Source organism: Lithobates pipiens, unplaced genomic scaffold (genome assembly GCF_037356315.1).
Source record: "Lithobates pipiens isolate NorthernLeopardFrog02 unplaced genomic scaffold, aLitPip1_a1.2 Scaffold_19, whole genome shotgun sequence".
In the NCBI taxonomy this organism is placed as follows: Eukaryota; Metazoa; Chordata; class Amphibia; order Anura; family Ranidae; genus Lithobates; species Lithobates pipiens.
The window spans coordinates 389,241,319-389,260,373 of NW_027507764.1; the positions used below are offsets into that span (position 1 = coordinate 389,241,319).

The window sequence follows — 19,055 nt, forward strand, 5'->3', positions numbered from 1 at the left end:
ATTCCATTCCCTCCTTACTGATTCCATCCCCTCTTCATTTCATTATTGCCCTCAATCTCTTTACAATTGACCACTCAGCTCTTACATTTCTAGAGGCTGTTCTACAGCTCCTACAGTTGAATAGTGATCTATGGAAGGAGCAGGTCTTTCAATCATCCACGAGTCCTCTATTCATAGATCAAGTTTTATTCATAGAATTAAACATTCTGCCGTAAGCAGACATGAAACATTGGCTTAAAGAGACCTCATCATAACATTTAAATAAAATTTCCCCTATACAGAAAAAATAATATACATTTCTGTCTCGCCACAAATCTTCACTCTCTTCAAGAGCTATGATGTCTGGAAATTCTGATTCATATTACAGACTTAAAGAAGTCTTGGAATCTTGGTACCCTGTTAGGTAGTGTAATTATTGACCTGCAGTGATAGAGTGCCAAGAGGAGCAAAGTAGTAATGTAGAGGTCTGCAGGAGGAACCAAAGCACTCAGCAGGCACCAGATAGCTGGAAGAATGTTACATAAAAAGGATTCTTTGTGCATTGTTGCACTTGCAGAGAGTAAGGATTGGCAGTGTGGGTGGTGGGACAGGTAGGGATAACATCTTCTTGTTTACAAGGGAACTTTATTTTTAATTTTTCAGCACGCTCATTTTTATAAACTGTGTCACTTCAAAGGCATGATCAACTTTACCCTAGACTGTACTTTATTACATTGGCCCATGAATACCATTTTTTTATATATATAAAACCTAACTTTCCAAGCATTCCTTCTCTAGTAAAGAGCTCAATTTACATTTGGCTACTTACAGGCAGTGGGATAGCACTGTAAGTGTCATAATGCTCAATTGTTGACGTAATTGTAATTCTGTGATTTTAAGATGATATTTGTGGCCTACATACTTAATGACATAATATTTATCTGTGCTAATTCTAAGAAAGACATTTGGAGACGTTCTTGGGAAACATTTCTACTGCAAGTATTAAACACCCACTATTCATAAATAATGAAAGGATTGTGCAGTTTATTAAATGGTTTGCTTTGAATAGAAGATAATTGAAGTACTTACTGATTGAACTCTGAATGCTCAATCAATGTGTAATAACCATGATGCACTTATAATATGTACTTTATTTTCAGATATACTTAAGATTTTTGGACTATGAAATGCAAAATTCAAATGAATGTAAAAGGAACTTTGTAGCTGTTTATGATGGGAGCAGTTCAGTGGAAGATTTAAAAGCTAAATTCTGCAGCACAGTTGCTAATGATGTGATGCTGCGCACAGGACTTGGAGTAATCCGCATGTGGGCAGATGAAGGCAGCCGTACCAGTCGTTTCCAGATGCTCTTCACATCTTTCCAAGAGCGTAAGGGAAACTTTTCTTTATGATTATCTCATAAACCATAACAGTTTTTTTTTTTTAGTAGTGTTTGGAACATCAATATGTTATGTTTTTTTTCTTATTCCTTCCAGTACAAACTTCTTTAGTATAAATGAAATCAAGCAATTCTAACTCCTCTATAAAGAGTATTTCCTCCCTTTGAGCCACCCTCAAGTGGCCATGTGTTCAATTTTACCTACTTTAGCCATATGACATAATTCTTCACTTCTTTTGTATAGTCCATATAGCTGAACTAAACAAGCAATTTCAATACTGTTAAACGTTTTAAGTCTGTTATAAGTCTTGATACTTGATTTGTTGAAATAAGCTTTTTCAAATGCAATTATGATTCATCCTAGACTTTAGCCTGCTAATCAGGTTTAAATAGTAATGGGATTAGTATCTTAGTATAATTTATCAGGACAGTAAAACAAGAATGTGTTATATGGAGATGTCATAGGTGTTAGCCAGAGAAAAACAATAGTAACAGTTGGAAAAAATCCAACTATGTTAGTTAATATTTTCCTCTTGCATGCTTGCCCAGAAAAACTTAGCCATGGCTGAAGAGCTCCTAAAAAAACAATATTAGTGCATTACATATGTACATTCAGTATATAGGCACTAGATTCAAATGTATAGTACATACAACCCTTACCAGAAGAACTACAAAAAGATAATTCAGTGAGCATTAACGTATTAAGAGTCTGCAGTGTCAATGTATATTTAATTTGGTGCTATGCAAATAAAAAACACACAGAACTGGTCAATACAGCTTTTTGAATATTTGAGATGCCACATTGCACATAAATATACGTTGCCCAGAATTCAAGGTATTTAAGTGATATCTTGCATAGCAAATTACGTAACCATTAAAACACTTACAAATAGATATCTAAAATGTTAATGAATTTGGAAAATGTTGTATAGAAATGTGTGTGTGTTGTGTGTGTGTGTATGTGTGACTCCAAAGAGCTAACTTTAGAATTCTAAATCTCATTGAAAGGCAACCCATCAGCTTTTCTTCAGCTTCTCTGCATATTGAAATGATTGGTGACACAAGGCTTATACTTAACTGGAGATTTTAATCACTTAGTCATTTGAGATCAATATCTTGATGACAACCATCTAATTTTAAAACATATTGATTTTGCCATGTAAGATAACTGAAATATTTGACAAAAAGGTGCCTCAACCTACTATACAATTTAAAACTTCCTATGCAGCATAGTACTTGCATGCTTGTTTGCTATTTGAGATAAGTGAATTATTTTGTTTAAAATTTTCTATGGAATCCTGGGAAATAAATATTTTTATTCATAATTACCTTCATTCAAAATGTGTTTCCTGTTGCATGATAGTGGCTAAAAGAATCCCCCATTATCCTCTAGAAACTATACTTCATATTAGTTATTTAGTTAGTAAGTCAGTTATTATGGCAGCAGCAACAAACTTCTGTGGTCTACTTTAATGATTTATGTAAATCAATTTATCATTAGCTGATAAATAAGAGCTTTGAATAAAATCAGTATTTTCCATTTTGAAATATGAGGCAGTTTTCTATAGTGCTTAATGATCATTGAGGGGGGAATGCACCCATCCCTACTTCCAACATCTGATTTACCATACCATCTGGTATGACTTCTGGTAGGTTTTTCAATATACAGCAGTTATCAAAATTGATAGCAAAGATGGGGCCATAAATAACACATGTACTCATTGCCTCAAATTAAGTAATAATGTTTAGAGAAAGCAGTGCTCAGTCCAAATAAACAATTTTCAGGAATCAACCAGTGCTACCAACCTTTTCTAGTAGTCTATATAATTAATTAATTAACTCCGTCCTGGGCTGGTAAATAGTTAAAAGTTACTTCTGGACTGTTGTATAATATATTCTATTGCTTTCTTTTTGAGACTTCAAGTAGTTCAGAGTAACTATTTTTTAATTATTTTTAATGGTGCCTTTTATCTGAAATACATTTTTAATAAAGTGTGATACAGTGTTAATTTTACAGCCTGTAACGCTGTTTAACTAAGCTGCAAAGATACAATGACAACCACAATCAAAACATTTTATTCAACATCACATCTCAGTTCTTGTGGACCTCTTTAAATGGGAATTTTAAATGTGATTTGAATGCAGGATTTTACACCCAGTTCAACTTTCTTGAAAAATAATCAGTAGAAATTTGGAAAAAGTATTAAAACAAAAAGGTTGGCGCTTTTACAGCCGCTATCATTTCTGTCCTTTCTGAAAAACATCTATACTCTTCTTGGTGGGAATACAATCTCTGAAAAGGGTCAGAATTGTTGTGGTGTGGTCTGTTTACTGTTGTAAACATCAAGGAGTTGACCATATTTGTGCTGTATTGGTTATGGTGAAGCTATTGCCAGCATTGCATTTTTTGGAGGTAGCACATTCCAGACTGTACACTCCTAGATACTTTGTATCTGTAGAATATGTCCATTTCCCCTTCACCAAAGAATATGTGCATTTCCCCTTCACCAAAGAATATGTGCATTTCCCCTTCACCAAAGAAGAGTTGCAAAGGGTAAACAATGGGTTCTACCATCTCACAGGAATGCCTAAATGCCTAGGAATGACTGATTGCACCCAGATATTTTTAGCTTGCTTGTTGCAAATGGAAAGAACTATTCTGGAACAGAAAGACTTTTCAATCCATCAATATTTAGGTCGCGTGTAACTCCCTCCAGTGCATCATAAGTAGAAGAACGCATTTTACAGGCAGCTGTCATAACTGCCAAATTCTCACACGCCTTTATGAGAAATCTGAACATGGAAAATACCAAGCAGACAGTGGGTAGGTAAATGTAATTTAATTTATTTATTCATTTTGTTTATCTATATATTTTTTTCTAATACTTTCCATATAAATACTTTGTCTTGTTGGGATTTTTGCATTTATTTTTCCCTTTTTATCTGCTATTATATTTTCTTTATTCTTCTCAACATCTTCGTTATATATGCCATGCATTGAGCTCAAAAGTAAAGTGTGCCTTTTTTAGGTGATGTTTGCAATGACTGCTTGCCTGCTGCCCCAGCTGTCAAATCTTCAAACAGCAGTTGAAGTCCATTACAATATTGCCCATTTACAGGGCATTTGGGATGTACACATACACCTTAAGATGCCTCAGAGTAACAGATGGTACTTAGAAGTATCAACATCATTGTTGAATGTGCAGTCATCCATACTGAAACTCAGTTTGAACCTCACATTTGACTCTGACCTACCTTTAGATGTAGGTAAGGAGAATCAAAAGAGACAGGCATGGACACTTTATCTAGGTCTAATGTTAATATTTGTTTTGTGCTTTGTCTATCTATTGATCTTTCCATATTACAGCAATCTAACTATCATTTTATGTGACTCCATTACAATATTGCCCATTTACAGGGCATTTGGGATGTACACATACACCTTAAGATGCCTCAGAGTAACAGATGGTACTTAGAAGTATCAACATCATTGTTGAATGTGCAGTCATCCATACTGAAACTCAGTTTGAACCTCACATTTGACTCTGACCTACCTTTTAGATGTAGGTAAGGAGAATCAAAAGAGACAGGCATGGACACTTTATCTAGGTCTAATGTTAATATTTGTTTTGTGCTTTGTCTATCTATTGATCTTTCCATATTACAGCAATCTAACTATCATTTTATGTGACTCCTTTCTCCCTGCTAATTATCCATCATATGCTGTTTTTTTCTATACTACTTTTACTCCTTGCATCTCTACACCTATATATAAACCCTCCTCCTTGACCCCATGCAAACACCTATTTGACAATCATACATGCTTTTGTGTATGCAGCTATACTTGTATCCATCTCCCGTCTGCACACTTACACCCATTATTACCTGTTTAGTATCTCAGTTGTGATGAGACATGTTCATAATCTGTGTGAGCTTTCAGTTCTTCATCTTGTATCCATCTCCCCTCTGCACACTTACACCCATTATTACCTGTTTAGTATCTAAGTTGTGATAAGACATGTTCATAATCTGTGTGTGCTTTCAGTTCTTCATCCTACTCTGCCTTTTCTTTTGTTACATTTTTAAGTGTCTCCAGCTTATGATATGATAAAGCACAAAGCGAAAACAAATGGAAATCTCTATTTTTTTTGTTCTTTCTTTTATTTTGTTATATTTGTGTTGTATATACAGTGCATATGTAGATTAATTGTGATAAGTCTCCTTCTGTGCATAGCATTTACTAGTATGGCTTAATGAGAGTTTTCTGCTTAATGAGAGTCTATCACTTCCTGAAAAAAAAAAGAAAAAAAATCTTTGCTCCAGCAGAAGACTGTGAATGACTATCCCTCTGGTTGACTGTCTTCAAGAACTAAAGCCTCCAGCAAAATCTTTAACAATTGACACCTCTGGGACTGTTGTAGCCTGCACACAATGGTTCCTCCCACCAGCCGATATGTCATTACGGCACCTTGTAGTGAAGTAGGTTCTGGTGGGAAGAACCATAGCAAAATGTTGAATGCTGAAGACTTTGTTGGAAGCTGTATCGCTAGAGGATAGCAAGGTTCAGACTCACTCTTGATGCTTTACCAGAGAGTTAAATATTCATAGTATTTTTTGTAGGAGCGATGCTTTTAATTTTTTGGGGAATTAACAGTCACCTTAACAATGTCTTCAGCCCTGCCTGAGCTATCTTTCGCATTCTCACTCTGTAGTTTCTGTCTTATAGCAGACTAAGGCAACTGTAGCTTTCTAAGAATAAAAACAATCATATAGATAGCATTGTCACATTTAAACATATTGTTTCTGCAGAATATTAAAGATTTATATTTATTAGGCTGAATCAACTACTCATTTTCACTTTGACGTTAATGGAAGTTTTCAAACAAGGAATCAGTGTCTTGTAAGGCTCTTTTGCAAAGCTAATCTTATTGGGCTTTTAAATTTGCCTTGGAATTCGCTAGTAATGTTTTCCAATGCAGTGTAAAACTGCACAATAACTGTTGATCATTTTGCCACCTTTGCATTTGTGGCAAAGTGCTGCTCGATTTTTTTTGCCCCTTCTCTCTTTCCTAAAAGCTCCTTTCGTGAAATGTAAGATGAAACTGTATTGGAGAGTTACCAAATCTGGTGCACGCCAAGTCTGGTGCAACTGTGTATAGTAATCAATCAGCTTTTATGGTGTTGGCATGCAGATGGTAGTGGATAGTAGTGGATGGGATCTATTTAAAGCAGATCTAAACTTGGACAATAGTATCCTTTAAAATAGTGTGAGACAAGTCAGTTGTGAATGATTTAACAAATACAGTAACCATTCTGAAGCTGTGCTTCTACCCAGGCTCATTTTTTTCATCCATTGCTCAGTGTCCATGTGCAACAACTCCTTTTGTTCCCAGGCATGGCCCTCTAAGTGACACCATCAATATAGCCCAATAATCAGAAGGACAAGTAGACAAGCTGTGCCTATCAAATTCCTGACAGGCTTCTGTGAGGCTAGAAGAACAGATTGTGCCTAGGCCCTATCACATGTGAGGAAGTACTCTGCTACTTCTAATCAGGAAGGAAGTACACTTTACGAACATGTGCATCATTTTAAAGTTTTAAAATAAGAGTTCTGCCTAAAAGCAGTCATTACATTTATGAATTAAAAAGGCTTACCTTGTATCCCTCTCTGACTTAGTTTGCTTCTTTTTTGGGGCTTGATTTTCTCTGATTTCATGGTTAAGCTCTGCCAACTGCCATTGCAGTGTCCAATGATGCTGCCTCCATGGCCGATAAAGTCACTTACTGGACATAGGAATGCTGGTTGATGGAGCTTAGCCATCAGGTCACAGAAAGTCAGACCTCAGTAACAAAGTGGAATATAACCAGAGAGAGGTTGAGAATAGTCTTTCTCAACCTGAAGAGGTTACTACACATTACTATTCACCATTCGGTTGCTAGAGGCTACTGCACATTATTTCTTGCTGATTGGTTGCTGGAGGTTACTACACATGGACACTCAGCATTTAGTTGTTAGAGGTTATTGCACATTACTGCTCGCTAATTGGTTGCTAGAGGTTACTAGACATTGACACTCACCATTCAGTTGCTAGAGGTTTCTGCACACTAATTGGCTGAAACTCGATGTCCCTCTCTGCAAGCTGCTCAGTCCTGCCACTGCATTATTAATCCCCACCCCCACTGCAGACAGATGGAGGGTGAATAAATAGAATGCACACACAACCCGCTCTGTATGTCTTTGATCTCCTACTTGGCTCGTGCTGCTGTGCGGAGAAGGAGGGGGAACAGAGAGCCAGCTCTGCCCGGAGAAGGAGGGGGAACAGAGAGCCATCTCTGCATGGAAAAGGAGGGGGGACAGAGAGCCAGCTCTGCCCAGAGAAGGAGGGGGAACAGAGAGCTATCCCTGCACAGAAAAGGAGGGGGAGCAGAGAGCCAGCTCTGCCCGGAGAAGGAGGGGGAACAGAGAGCCAGCTCTGCCCGGAGAAGGAGGGGGAACAGAGAGCCCGCTCTGCCCGGAGAAGGAGGGGGAACAGAGAGCCCGCTCTGCCCGGAAAAGGAGGGGAAATAGAGATCCAGCTTTCCCCATTCCCTGTCACAGAAGCTCTGGTTCTGACAGGCGGAAGCAGGCAACCCACAGCTGAGTAGCTGAGAGGCAGGCCCAGTATTATGCCATGACGGCGGGGGGCTAGCCTATATTCACTCCATAAGGCACACAGGCATTTCCACCAATTTTTTGGGGCGAAAAAAGTGTGGCTTATGGTGCGTAAAATATGGTAATAGTAGTCTTGTGAAGCCTGCTTTAGCCAGAATGTTTAATTTTGAAAGTACAGTGGGGAAACTAATTATGTGATCCCCTGCAGATTTTGTACATTTGCCCACTTACAAAGAAATGGAGAATTTGTCATTTTTATTATAGATGTATTTTAAATGATAGAGACAGAATATCAACCAAAAATCCCCCAAAAAAAACAAATAAAACATATGATATAAATTAAGTTGTATTTCAGTAAAATAAGTATTTGATCCCCAAGCAAAACATGACTTGAGACTTGGTGGAGGGACCCCTGTTGGCAAGCACAAAGCTAAGATGTATCTTGTAGTTGGTAACCAGGTTTGCACATGTCTCAAAAGAGATTTTGGTCCACTCTTCTTTACAGATCTTCTCTAAATCCTTATCGTTTCTTGGCTGTCTCTTGGCAACCCGAAGTTTCATCTCTCTCCATAAATTTTCTATAGGATTGAGGTCTGGATACTGACTAGGCCCCGCCATGACCTTAATGTGCTTCTTCTTGAGCCACTCCTTTGTTGACTTGGTGATATGTTTTGAGTCATTGTCATGATGGAAGACCCATCTATGACCCCTCTTGAGTATTCTGGCTGAGGGAAGAAGATTCTCATCCAAGATTTTACAAAACATGGCCACGTCCATTGGCCCCTCAATGCGACAAACTTGGTCTGAATGCTTTAGCAGAGAAACAGCCCCAAAGCATCAGGTTTTTACCTCTGTGCTTGACAGTAGGAATGGTGTTCTTAGTGTCATAGTCAGCATTTTAAGAGAGTTTACGTTTGGTCTCATCTGACCACAGCACTTTCTCCCAATCCTTCTCTGAATCCTTTAAATGTTCATTGGCATGAGTATACATGTGCCTTCTTGAGGAGGGGGACTTGCCGTGGTTTGTAGTAAGAAAAATGCTGACTATGACCCTAAGAACACCATCCCTACAGTCAAGCACAGAAGTGGAAACAGTAAGCTTTGGGACTGTTTCTCTGCTAAAGGTACAAACAGACTTTGCCGCATTGAAGGGCCAATGGATGGTCCATGCATCGTAAAATTTTGGATGAGAACCTTCTTTCCTCTGCCAGAACTCTGAAGATGGGTCATGGATGAGTATTTCAGCATGACAAAGACCCAAAACATACCGCCAAGGCAACAAAGGAGTGGCTCAACAAGAAGCACATTAAGGTCATGGAGTGGCTTAGCCAGTCTTAATCTTATAGAGAAAATATAGGGAGAGAGCTGAAATTTCAAGTTGCCAAGCAACAGTCAAGAAACCTTTAGAATTTAAAGAATATGTGTAAAGAAGAATGGACCAAAATCCCTCCTAAGATGTGTGCAAACATGGTCACTAACTACAAGAAACACCTTACCTCTGTGCTTGCCAACAAAGGTTTCTCCTCCAAGAACTAAGTCATGTTTTGCTTGAGGATCAAATACTACTTTTACTCACTGAACTGTGACTCAATTTATAACATTTGCATCATGTGTTTTTTTGGATTTTTGGCTGATATTCTGTCTCTATCTTTTTAAATACACCTATGATGAAAATTATAAACCCTTCATTTCTTTTGGCAAGTCAGCAAACCTATAAAATCTGCAGGGGATCAAATAATTACCAGCCGTTCATGTGTAAAACTCACAAAATGGAGATTTAACCACTTGCCGCCCGCCCTATAACAAAAGCATGGCGGCAAAGTGGTTTCAAAATCCTGACCGGATGTCATATGACGTGATCAGGATTTTTGAGCCACTGTGCGCTCCCGGGGGCGCGCATCACGGAGATCGTTGTTGCGGGGTGTCAGTCTGACACCCTGCAACTACGATCTCGGTAAAGAGTCTCCGACGGAGACTCTTTACCACGTGATCAGCCGTGTCCAATCAAGGCTGATCACAGTGTAAATAGGAAGAGCCGGTGATCGGCTTTTCCTCACTCGCGTCTGTCAGACGCGAGTAGAGGATTAGCCGATCGGGTGCTCCTCTGACAGGGGGGGTCTGTGCTGATCGATTATCAGCACAGCCCCCCCCCCCCCGAGGATGCCCACACTGGACCACCAGGGAGGCTACCAGACCACCAGGAATTCCCAGCAGCAGGTATGCCACCCTAGACCACCAGGGATGCCAGTCAGTGACCACAATGGATGCCTATCAGTGCCCACAATGGATGCCAATCAGTGCCCACAATGGATGCCAATCAGTGCCCACAATGGGCATCACTAATTGGCATGCATTATTGTTTGGCACTGATTGGCATCCATTAGTACAGTATAAAACAATACAATGCCGCCTATCAGTGCCCATCCGTGCCGCCTATCAGTGCCCATCTGTGCCGCCCATCTGTGCTGCCTATCCATGCCCATCTGTACCGCCTATACATGCCCATCCGTACTGCCTATCCATGCCCATCCCTGTCAGATATCATTGCTAATTTGTGCTACCTATCAGTGCACATCCGTGTCGCACATCAGTGCCGCCTATCAGTGCCGCCTATAAGTGCCACATATCAGTGCCCATCAGTGCCGCCTTATCAGAGCCCATCAGTGTAGCCCCATCTGTGCCCATCAGTGAAGGAGAAAACTTACTTATTTACAAAGTTTTGAAACTGAAACAAAAGAAAAAATTTTTTTTCAAAATTTTCGGTATTTTTTTATTTGTTTAGCAAAAAATAAAAACCGTAGAGGTGATCAAATACCACCAAAAGAAAGCTCTATTTGTGGGAAAAAAATGATAAAAATTTAATTTGGGTACAGTGTAGCATGGCCGTGCAATTGTCATTCAAAGTGTAACAGCGCTGAAAGCTGAAAATTGGTCTGGGCAGGAAGATGTTTAAGTGCCCTGTATTGAAGTGGTTAAACAAGGCGAATTTCCATTCTGATGGGGGCAAGGGATGTATTTTGCGTCCCAGCAAAGTAGGGAATAAAATCCATTTCTTCCCCTAGTAAAAGCAGCACATACAGTACACAAAGCACTGGCTAGGCACACAGTTAACCCTTTGATCACACTAGATGATAAACCCCTTCCCAGCCAAGTCATTAGTACAGTGGCAGTGCATATTTTAGCACTGATCACTGTATTAGTGTCACTGGTTTCTGCAAAGTGCCAAAAGTGTCAGTTATGCCGCGTACACACGTAGCGGACTATCCGACGGACTTAGTCTGGCGGACTTCCCGCCAGACTGTCCGTCGGACTTTCCGAACGGGCTACTTGCCCACACGGCACTTTTTCAACGTACTAATACGGCGTACTAAATCCGCCGTACTATCCGCCGTACTTTTGAAATGAACGGACTCGCCCACACACGTGGAGGAAAGTCCGCTCATTTCGAGCGTGTCTCCAGGTAAGCGGGGCCCGCGAAGGAGACTTCGCTGGCCCCACCACCTGGTATGGACTTAAAGGGGAACCCCAACGCCGACAAAATTCGGCGTGGGGTCCCCCCCAGGTCCACATCAGACCCTTGTCCGAGCACGCTACCCGGCCGGCCAGGAAAGGGGGGGGCCACCCCAAAGCACATTGTCCCCATGTTGATGAGGACAAGGGCATCTTCCCGACAACCCTGGCCGTTGGTTGTCGGGGTCTGCGGGCGGGGGGGCTTATCGGAATCCAGGAGCCCCCTTTAATAAGGGGGCCCCCGGATACCGGCCCCCCCACCCTATGTGAATGAGTATGGAGTACAATGTACCCCTACCCATTCACCTGTAAAATAAAGTACAAAAAAAAGCACAACACACAAGATAAAATAATTTATTGCACAGCTCCGGGGGTCTTCCGTCTTCGGGGGTCTTCTCGCCGGACTCCTCCGCTATCTTCTTGTAGCTCTTTTGCTAGCGGAGGAGCCCGGCTTTCTTCCTCGCCGCCCCCTCTTCTTCCGACTTCGGGGGTCTTGTCCCCCTCTTCGGTTCTTCTGCCGGGCCACCGCGCCTTCTTATAGCTCTTTTACAGACGGTGGCCCGGTCTTCTGTCGCCGCCGCCGCCCGATTGTTTGATCGTGTGTACGCGGCATTAGTGTCAGATTGTCTGCCTCAACATCGCAGTCCCACTATCAGTCGCTGATAGCCATTACTAGTATAAAAAAAAATACAAATTCCATAAATATATATCATAGTTTGTAGACACTACAACGTTTGCGTAAACCAATACGCTTATTGGGATTTTTTTAACCAAAAATATGTAGCAGAATAAATATTAGCCTAAATTGTTGAAAAAAATTACATTTTTAAAACATTTTTATTGGATATGTTTTATAACAAAAAGTAAAAAAAAAATGTTTTGCCAAAATTGTTGGTCTTTTTTTGTTTATAGCACAAAAAAAAGCAATTTTGTGGGAAAAAAATTACATACATTTAATTTGGATAAAGCATTGCATGAGCATGCAATTGTCAATTAAAATAACGCAGAGCCGTATTGCAAAAAATGGCCTGGTCAGGAAGGGGGATAAATCTTCAGGAGGTCTAGTGGTTAAACTGTGATGATGAATCCTTCATAGACCCCCTTCACATTGGTGCTTTTCAGGTGTTTTATCGCTAAGGTTGCCAGGGCCATCTTTAACACAGGGCAAAAGGGGCAGCTGTTCTGGGCCCAGCCATTGTTGTAGGGCCCAAAGCAGCTGCCCCTTGAGCCCACACTGCCTGCAAATAAAGTTAATAAGTGTATTCGGTAGGGCCCAAGAAAATGTTTGGCCAGTGTCCAATCAATATTATAAGTATAAAAGAGCTCTAGAGATACAAACTTTAGGTTTAAGTAAAGGATCCACTTTAATCAGTGATTTCAAAACTAAGGAGGACTTTATGGTTTTGCATTTCTTCAAGACTTATTTTGGTATATGACATTTTTTGATCAAGACATAGGGGTTAATTTCCTAAAGGCAAATAGGCTGCTCACTTTGCAAGGGGATATTCCGTTTGCTTAATGAATGAGGTGAAGCTCTGCTGATTTCCATCATCCAATCATGTGCAAGCAAAAATACTCTTTTATATTTTCTTTGCTTGGGATTTGGTATTCTTTTCACTATTTCACTACATTCACTAACATAAGGTAACATTCCCATGCACATTTCCTTACACAGTGAATGGCCTATAATCTTTTAGTAAATCAGCTCAACAAACCCATAGAGCATAATAGGAAGGGCAAGAGTGCCAACTGTTTCTGCATTCCTAAGTAGAGGGCTGCTCTATAATTAAAAGTGCAGCTGTAAAAAAAAAATGTCAATAATATCAAACAATAAATTAACTGTTTGTTTCTAATTCATTTACAGAATTGCTGATGACCCACTTCCTCCACAGGATGGACATTTTTATTTTAAATGATTTTATTTTAAATAATTGTTTTATATTAAAGTTTTATATTTAAATCTGCCAAATTTTGCCTGTGTTTTTTTTTGTTCTGTAAGATGAAAGAAGAAATGGGGTGATGGATGGACTGATGGAGTTAGGGTTGTTTATATTATTATGTATGTAAATTTCCAAGGAGTAGAGTATTCAGAAATGATTACTATACTATAATATTTTACATAATCCCTTTGAAGATATATTCAAGAATCAATATGTAAACTTTAGGCTACTTTCACACTGAGGCGCTTTACAGGTGCTATAGCGCTAAAATTGGTGCCTGAAAAGCACCTCTCCTCTCACTCCAGTGTGCCTCCAGCACCCCTGCCCATTGAAATCAATGTGCAGCATCGCCAAGCGGCGGCAAAGCGATGCTGCGGTGGTGCATTGCCGGCGCTTTGCCGACACTTTTAACCCTTTTTAGGCCATTAGCAGGGGTTAAAAGCTCCCCACTAGCAGCCGAAAATCACTGAAAAAGCAACGGTAGTGTAGTGCCCCCTAGTGTTAACCCCTTCCCTACCATTTATACAGTAATCAGTGGCTATTTTTAGCTCTGATCACTGTATAAATATCAATGGTCCCAAAATAGTGTCAAAAGTGTCCGATCTGTCCGCGCAATGTCTCAGCCCCCCAAAAAATTGCCACCATTACTAGTAAATAAAAAGGCCATAAATCTATCTCCTATTTTGTAGATGCTATAACTTGCGCAAACCAATCAATATACGCTAATTGCGATTTTTTTTTGTTTATATCGCAAAAAATAAAAACAATCAAATACCACCAAAAGAAAGCTCTATTTGTGGGGGGGAAAAAAGGACGCAAATATTGTTTGGGTACAGTGTTGCGCGATCGCACAATTGTAAGTTAAAGCGGCACAGTGTTGTATCGCAAAAAATGGCCTGGTCATTAAGGAGGCAAATCCTTCTAGTCCTTAATTGATTAATAATGGTAAAGAAAAAACACATCTACTGATCAAGCAATGCTTTTCTGAATTGACAGAAACTAAAGTGTAAATCTAAATACATCTGAGCCTTCTTGTTCCTTCTTGGATATCTCTTTATTGGAAAATGGAAACTGTGGCTTATACATTCAGGCCTTATACTGTATATTGAATTTCACCGACCACATATTTTGATACTTATATCTTACAGTATATGGGTTAATGGCATGTTAACCTTAATCTTAAAGGATCAATCTCCAAAGAATGAAAAAAATAAGATACTTTTATTTTATGCATCATGGATACAGATTCATTTTATTTTCCAACTAATGTGTATAACCATTCCTTTTTACTGATGCAATTGTTTATTATTAAAACAGTGTTAGGTAGATAACAGTAAATTATTTAGATTGGAATCCATGTATGGAAATAATAAAGTAAAAACTTTAGAAAATATATTTTTCATGAGAAATTAGTTTTATCATGACTTCTTAAAAATACAAGCAACTTTATTTATTAAATATACTTGTATACTCAGAAATATCATTATTTATATTTAGGCTCCATGCACACTGGGCTTAAAAAAAACTCCAGTTCCCCTGGCAGAAAATAATCGCTCATAGAGCGTTTTTTGAACAGAGTTTAGGCGACTTTAGTGTCGTATCGCAAAAAATGGCCTGGTCAGGAAGTGGGTAAATTCTTCTGGGGCTGAAGTGGTTAAATACCACAAGGGATGTCATTTGCATAGAGATTGTATGTTTGTATAGGTTTTTTCCTATTGCTCCAATTTGCTTATACAATCTAAAAACATACAAAGGTGCGTTAGCTTCCCACTGCACCAGCCCTTCAGTGTATCGGCTTGATTAGATATGTAAGATCTTGCATAATATAGCAGTGCTTTATACTATACATATGGTAGGTAGATAAAATAAGCTCAAAAGCCAATAAAGGAGACATATGCAGGGTTGCCAACTATCAGTATAGTTGGGCGAATATCACTTGTTCGCCCGTTCGTAGAATCCCAGAATTTGCAAACTGCACGATGCACTCTAAGCCCTGACTGGGCAAAACGTTGCCCAATCAGGGAGCAGTGAATAGCTGGTTATTAGGAGCAGGCCAGGCTGCCGGCAGCGGCATCCTTAACAAGCGGTGAGTCATCAGCTGTCAATGGATTTCCATGCTGACATCTAAATTAAAAAGAAAAAACAGTTGCCAGCAATAAAAAAGTGAAAAATAAAATGGTGTGGGGTCCCCCCAAAATACATACCAGAACCTTATCCCAGCATGCAGCCCCACCCCAAAGCACCTTGTCTCCATGTTGATGGAGACAAGAGCCTCATCCCCACAACCCTGAGCTGTAGTCGTTTGGGTCTGCAGGCAGGGGACTTATCAGAATCTGGAAGCCCCTCTTAAAAGCTGGCCCCCAGATCCCGCCCCCCTATGTGAATGAGTAGGAGTACCTAGTACACCTATCCATTCACCAAAAAAGTGTCAAAAAGTACTAGAAACACAGAGACAATTTTTGACAATTCAATAAAAAAAAAAACAGAATCCCCCGGTATAGATCCATTGCCAATCACAACGCTGCCGCCACTGCCGGGTCCGAAAAAAATTGCTCCGTGGTCAAACCGCAGAATGCCTGGCTTGCCGTTTAACAGTTCTTATGTAGGTAAGTGGCAGGGCGTCCACTTGTGATGTCACTGACTGGTACATGCTGGGTCGTGACATCACAAGGGGTGGTGCCACTAGGTGGGTTCGTCAGGTGGCCCCCCTGCCCTTATCTATATAGGAACTGTCAAATGGCAAGCCAGACATTCGGCAGTTTGCCTTGGTTGAGAAATTTTTATTTTTATTTTCGGGTCTGACGGTGTGGCGGGAGTCGTGATTGACAATAGATTTACATCAGGGGACAATTTTTTTATTTTTTAAAGAATTGTCAAATACTGTCCCTGTGTTTTTATTATTTTTTTGACACTTTTTTGGTGAATGGGTAGATACCCCACACTCAATCAAATGGAGGGACCGAGATCTGGGGGCCCCCTTGTTAAAGGGGGCTTCCAGATTCTGACAAGCCCTCTGCCTGCAGAGCCCCACAACCACAGCCCAGGGTAGTGAGGATGAGGCCCTTGTCCCCATCAATATAGGGACAAGGTGCTTTTGGGATGGGGGTGCATCCAACTCCCCAAAGTTGAGGGCATGTGGCCTGGTATGGTTCAGGACGGGGGCCCCCATATGTCCCCTCCCTTTTCTGGCCTGCCAGGCTGCATGCTCGGATAAGGGTCTGGTATGGATTTTAAGGGGAACTCCCATGCTGTTTTTTTTTTAATTTTTCTGTTGTCAGCATTTTAAATGTAATTTCATTAATTTTTTTCTTTAGAAATTACATTTTTGCTGCAACATGTAGCAAACATCTACATGCTGCAGATGTGCCACTTTACAGGCAGACTAAGCGGACCCCCCAGCCACTATATTTAAAGGATTTTTTTCTTTTTTATTGTTGCACTTTAAGCATCATTAAAATCACTGCTTCTGTAATAATTATCGTTAAAAAAAAACAGTTGCATTGATACATGTCCCCCAGGGCAGTACCCAGACCCCATACCATTTTTATGTCCAATTACTTGCATATAAGCTTTTAAAATGGGTACTTTTGATTTTTTAAGTTCGAGTCCCATAGACTTTAATAGGTTTTACGGTGAGAACTTTTTCTTTGTTCTGGAGTTCTGGTGCAAACCAAACAGGAGGGTGTTCGGCCCATCTCTAAGATTCCTTTCACACTGGGGTGTTTTTCAGGCGTTTTTGGGCTAAACATAGTGCATGTAAAGCGCCTGAAAACGCCTCCCCTGCAGCCCCAGTGTAAGAGCCCGAGTGCTTTCACACTGGGGCGGTGCGCTTGCAGGGCATTAGAAAAAGTCCTGCAAGCGTCATCCTTCGGACAGTGCAGGAGCAGTGTATACTCTGCTCCTCCACTGCTCGTGCCTTTGAAATCAGTGGGCACCGCTGTCGAAGTGCCTGCAAAGCACTTCGGCAGTGGTGCTTTGCAGGTGCTTTTAACCTTTTATTCGGCCACTAGCTCGTGTTATAACAGTGGTAAAGCACTAAAATTAGTGGCAATTTACTGCTAAGGCCCCCCCCCCCCCCCCCCGTCCCAGTGTGAAAGTAGCCTTACGGTCAGTAAATTCATCTGCAGCAGAAATTCATGGACAGATGTAAAAATCATGAATGAATGACAGTTGGCAACCCTGGACACATAAACCACATAGACCAACTCCACCCAAAATGTCTTTGCTTGATTGGAGCATGATATAGTCCATTTGAAGAATTTTGCTACCGTCCGGGACCCCAGCAAGGAGATATGCCCCACCTCCATTATAGTTATGTTTTTTTATTTGAACTACTGTTCTCGCAGCCTACATGTATTTACAGGGAAAAAAAAGCAATATCAGCTTTCTTTGAATTATTATGTGAGCAACCTTTGGGCTGGAATCCCAAATTAGGTCCTCCAGATTTTGGAAACCCAAAATTGCTGAACATGATGTTCATTCCCTAGGCTTATTCTGGAAAAATAATATGTATATGTGTATATATACTGTATATATATATATATATATATATATATATATATATATATATATATATATATATATATATATATATATATATATATATATATATATATATTATTATAATACAGGATTTATATAGCGCCGACAGTTTACACAGTGCTTTACAACATACGGCAGACAGTAAAATTACAAAACAATTCAATACAGGGGGAATTAGAGCGCCCTACTCATTAGAGCTTACAATCTAGGAGGGAGGGTCAAGTTATACAAAAGGGTAATAGCTGTGGGGGATGAGCTAAAGGAGAAAATAGTGCAGTTGTTAGATGGAGGCAGGATAGGCTTCTCTGAAGAGGAACATTTTCAGGGATCTCCTAAAAGTGGATAAACTTGGAGAAAGTCTAACAGATTGGGGTAGCGAATTCCAGAGAATGGGCGAGGCTCGGGAGAAGTCCTGGAGGCGGATATGGGAGGTGGTGATGAGGGAGCTAGAGAGCAGGAGGTCTTGGGAGGAATGAAGAGGGCAATTAGGTTGGTATTTTGAGACTAGGCTAGTGATGTAGCTGGGGGCAGAGCTTTGTAACTTGTTAGTATTTTGAATTTAATCCGTTGGGCAAGTGGCAGCCAATAGAGGGAATGGCAGAGAGGGGTAGCAGTGAGTGGTTTGTAAGGTGGATGAGTCTGGCGGCAGCATTCATGATGGACTGAAGGGGGAATAGTCTATTTAAAGGTAAGCCAATGAGGAGGGAGTTGCAGTAGTCAAGGCGAGAGATAACCAGGGAGGGAATAAGGAGCTTTGTGGTTTCCTTCATTAGAAAGAGACGTAGCTTGGAGTTGTTGCGAAGTTTGAGGCGACAAGCTTTGCAAAGTGATTGGATATGAGGCCGAAAGGAGATTTCAGAGTCCAGGATAACACCTAGAACCTTGGCATATACAGGCATGTACTGGCCATTGGGACTACAGGGAGTTTCCCGGTGGGCCGATGGCTCAGTGGGCCACTCTGATGCAAGGGGGCTGGTGATGGGACACTCTGATGTAAGGGGGCTGCTAATGAGACACTCTGATGTAAGGGGGC

At 40.4% G+C, this 19,055-nt stretch overlaps 1 protein-coding gene across 2 annotated transcripts in view; it reads left to right on the forward strand.

The window, feature by feature from the left end:
* NETO1 (neuropilin and tolloid like 1) overlaps positions 1-19,055 on the forward strand; it is a 270,444-nt gene that overhangs the window by 187,942 nt on the left and 63,447 nt on the right. For both annotated transcript variants that reach the window (XM_077492376.1, XM_077492375.1), the window contains exon 7: positions 1,140-1,368. In XM_077492376.1, the coding sequence (XP_077348502.1) occupies positions 1,140-1,368 (229 nt within the window). The remainder of the gene's footprint in view (positions 1-1,139; positions 1,369-19,055) is intronic.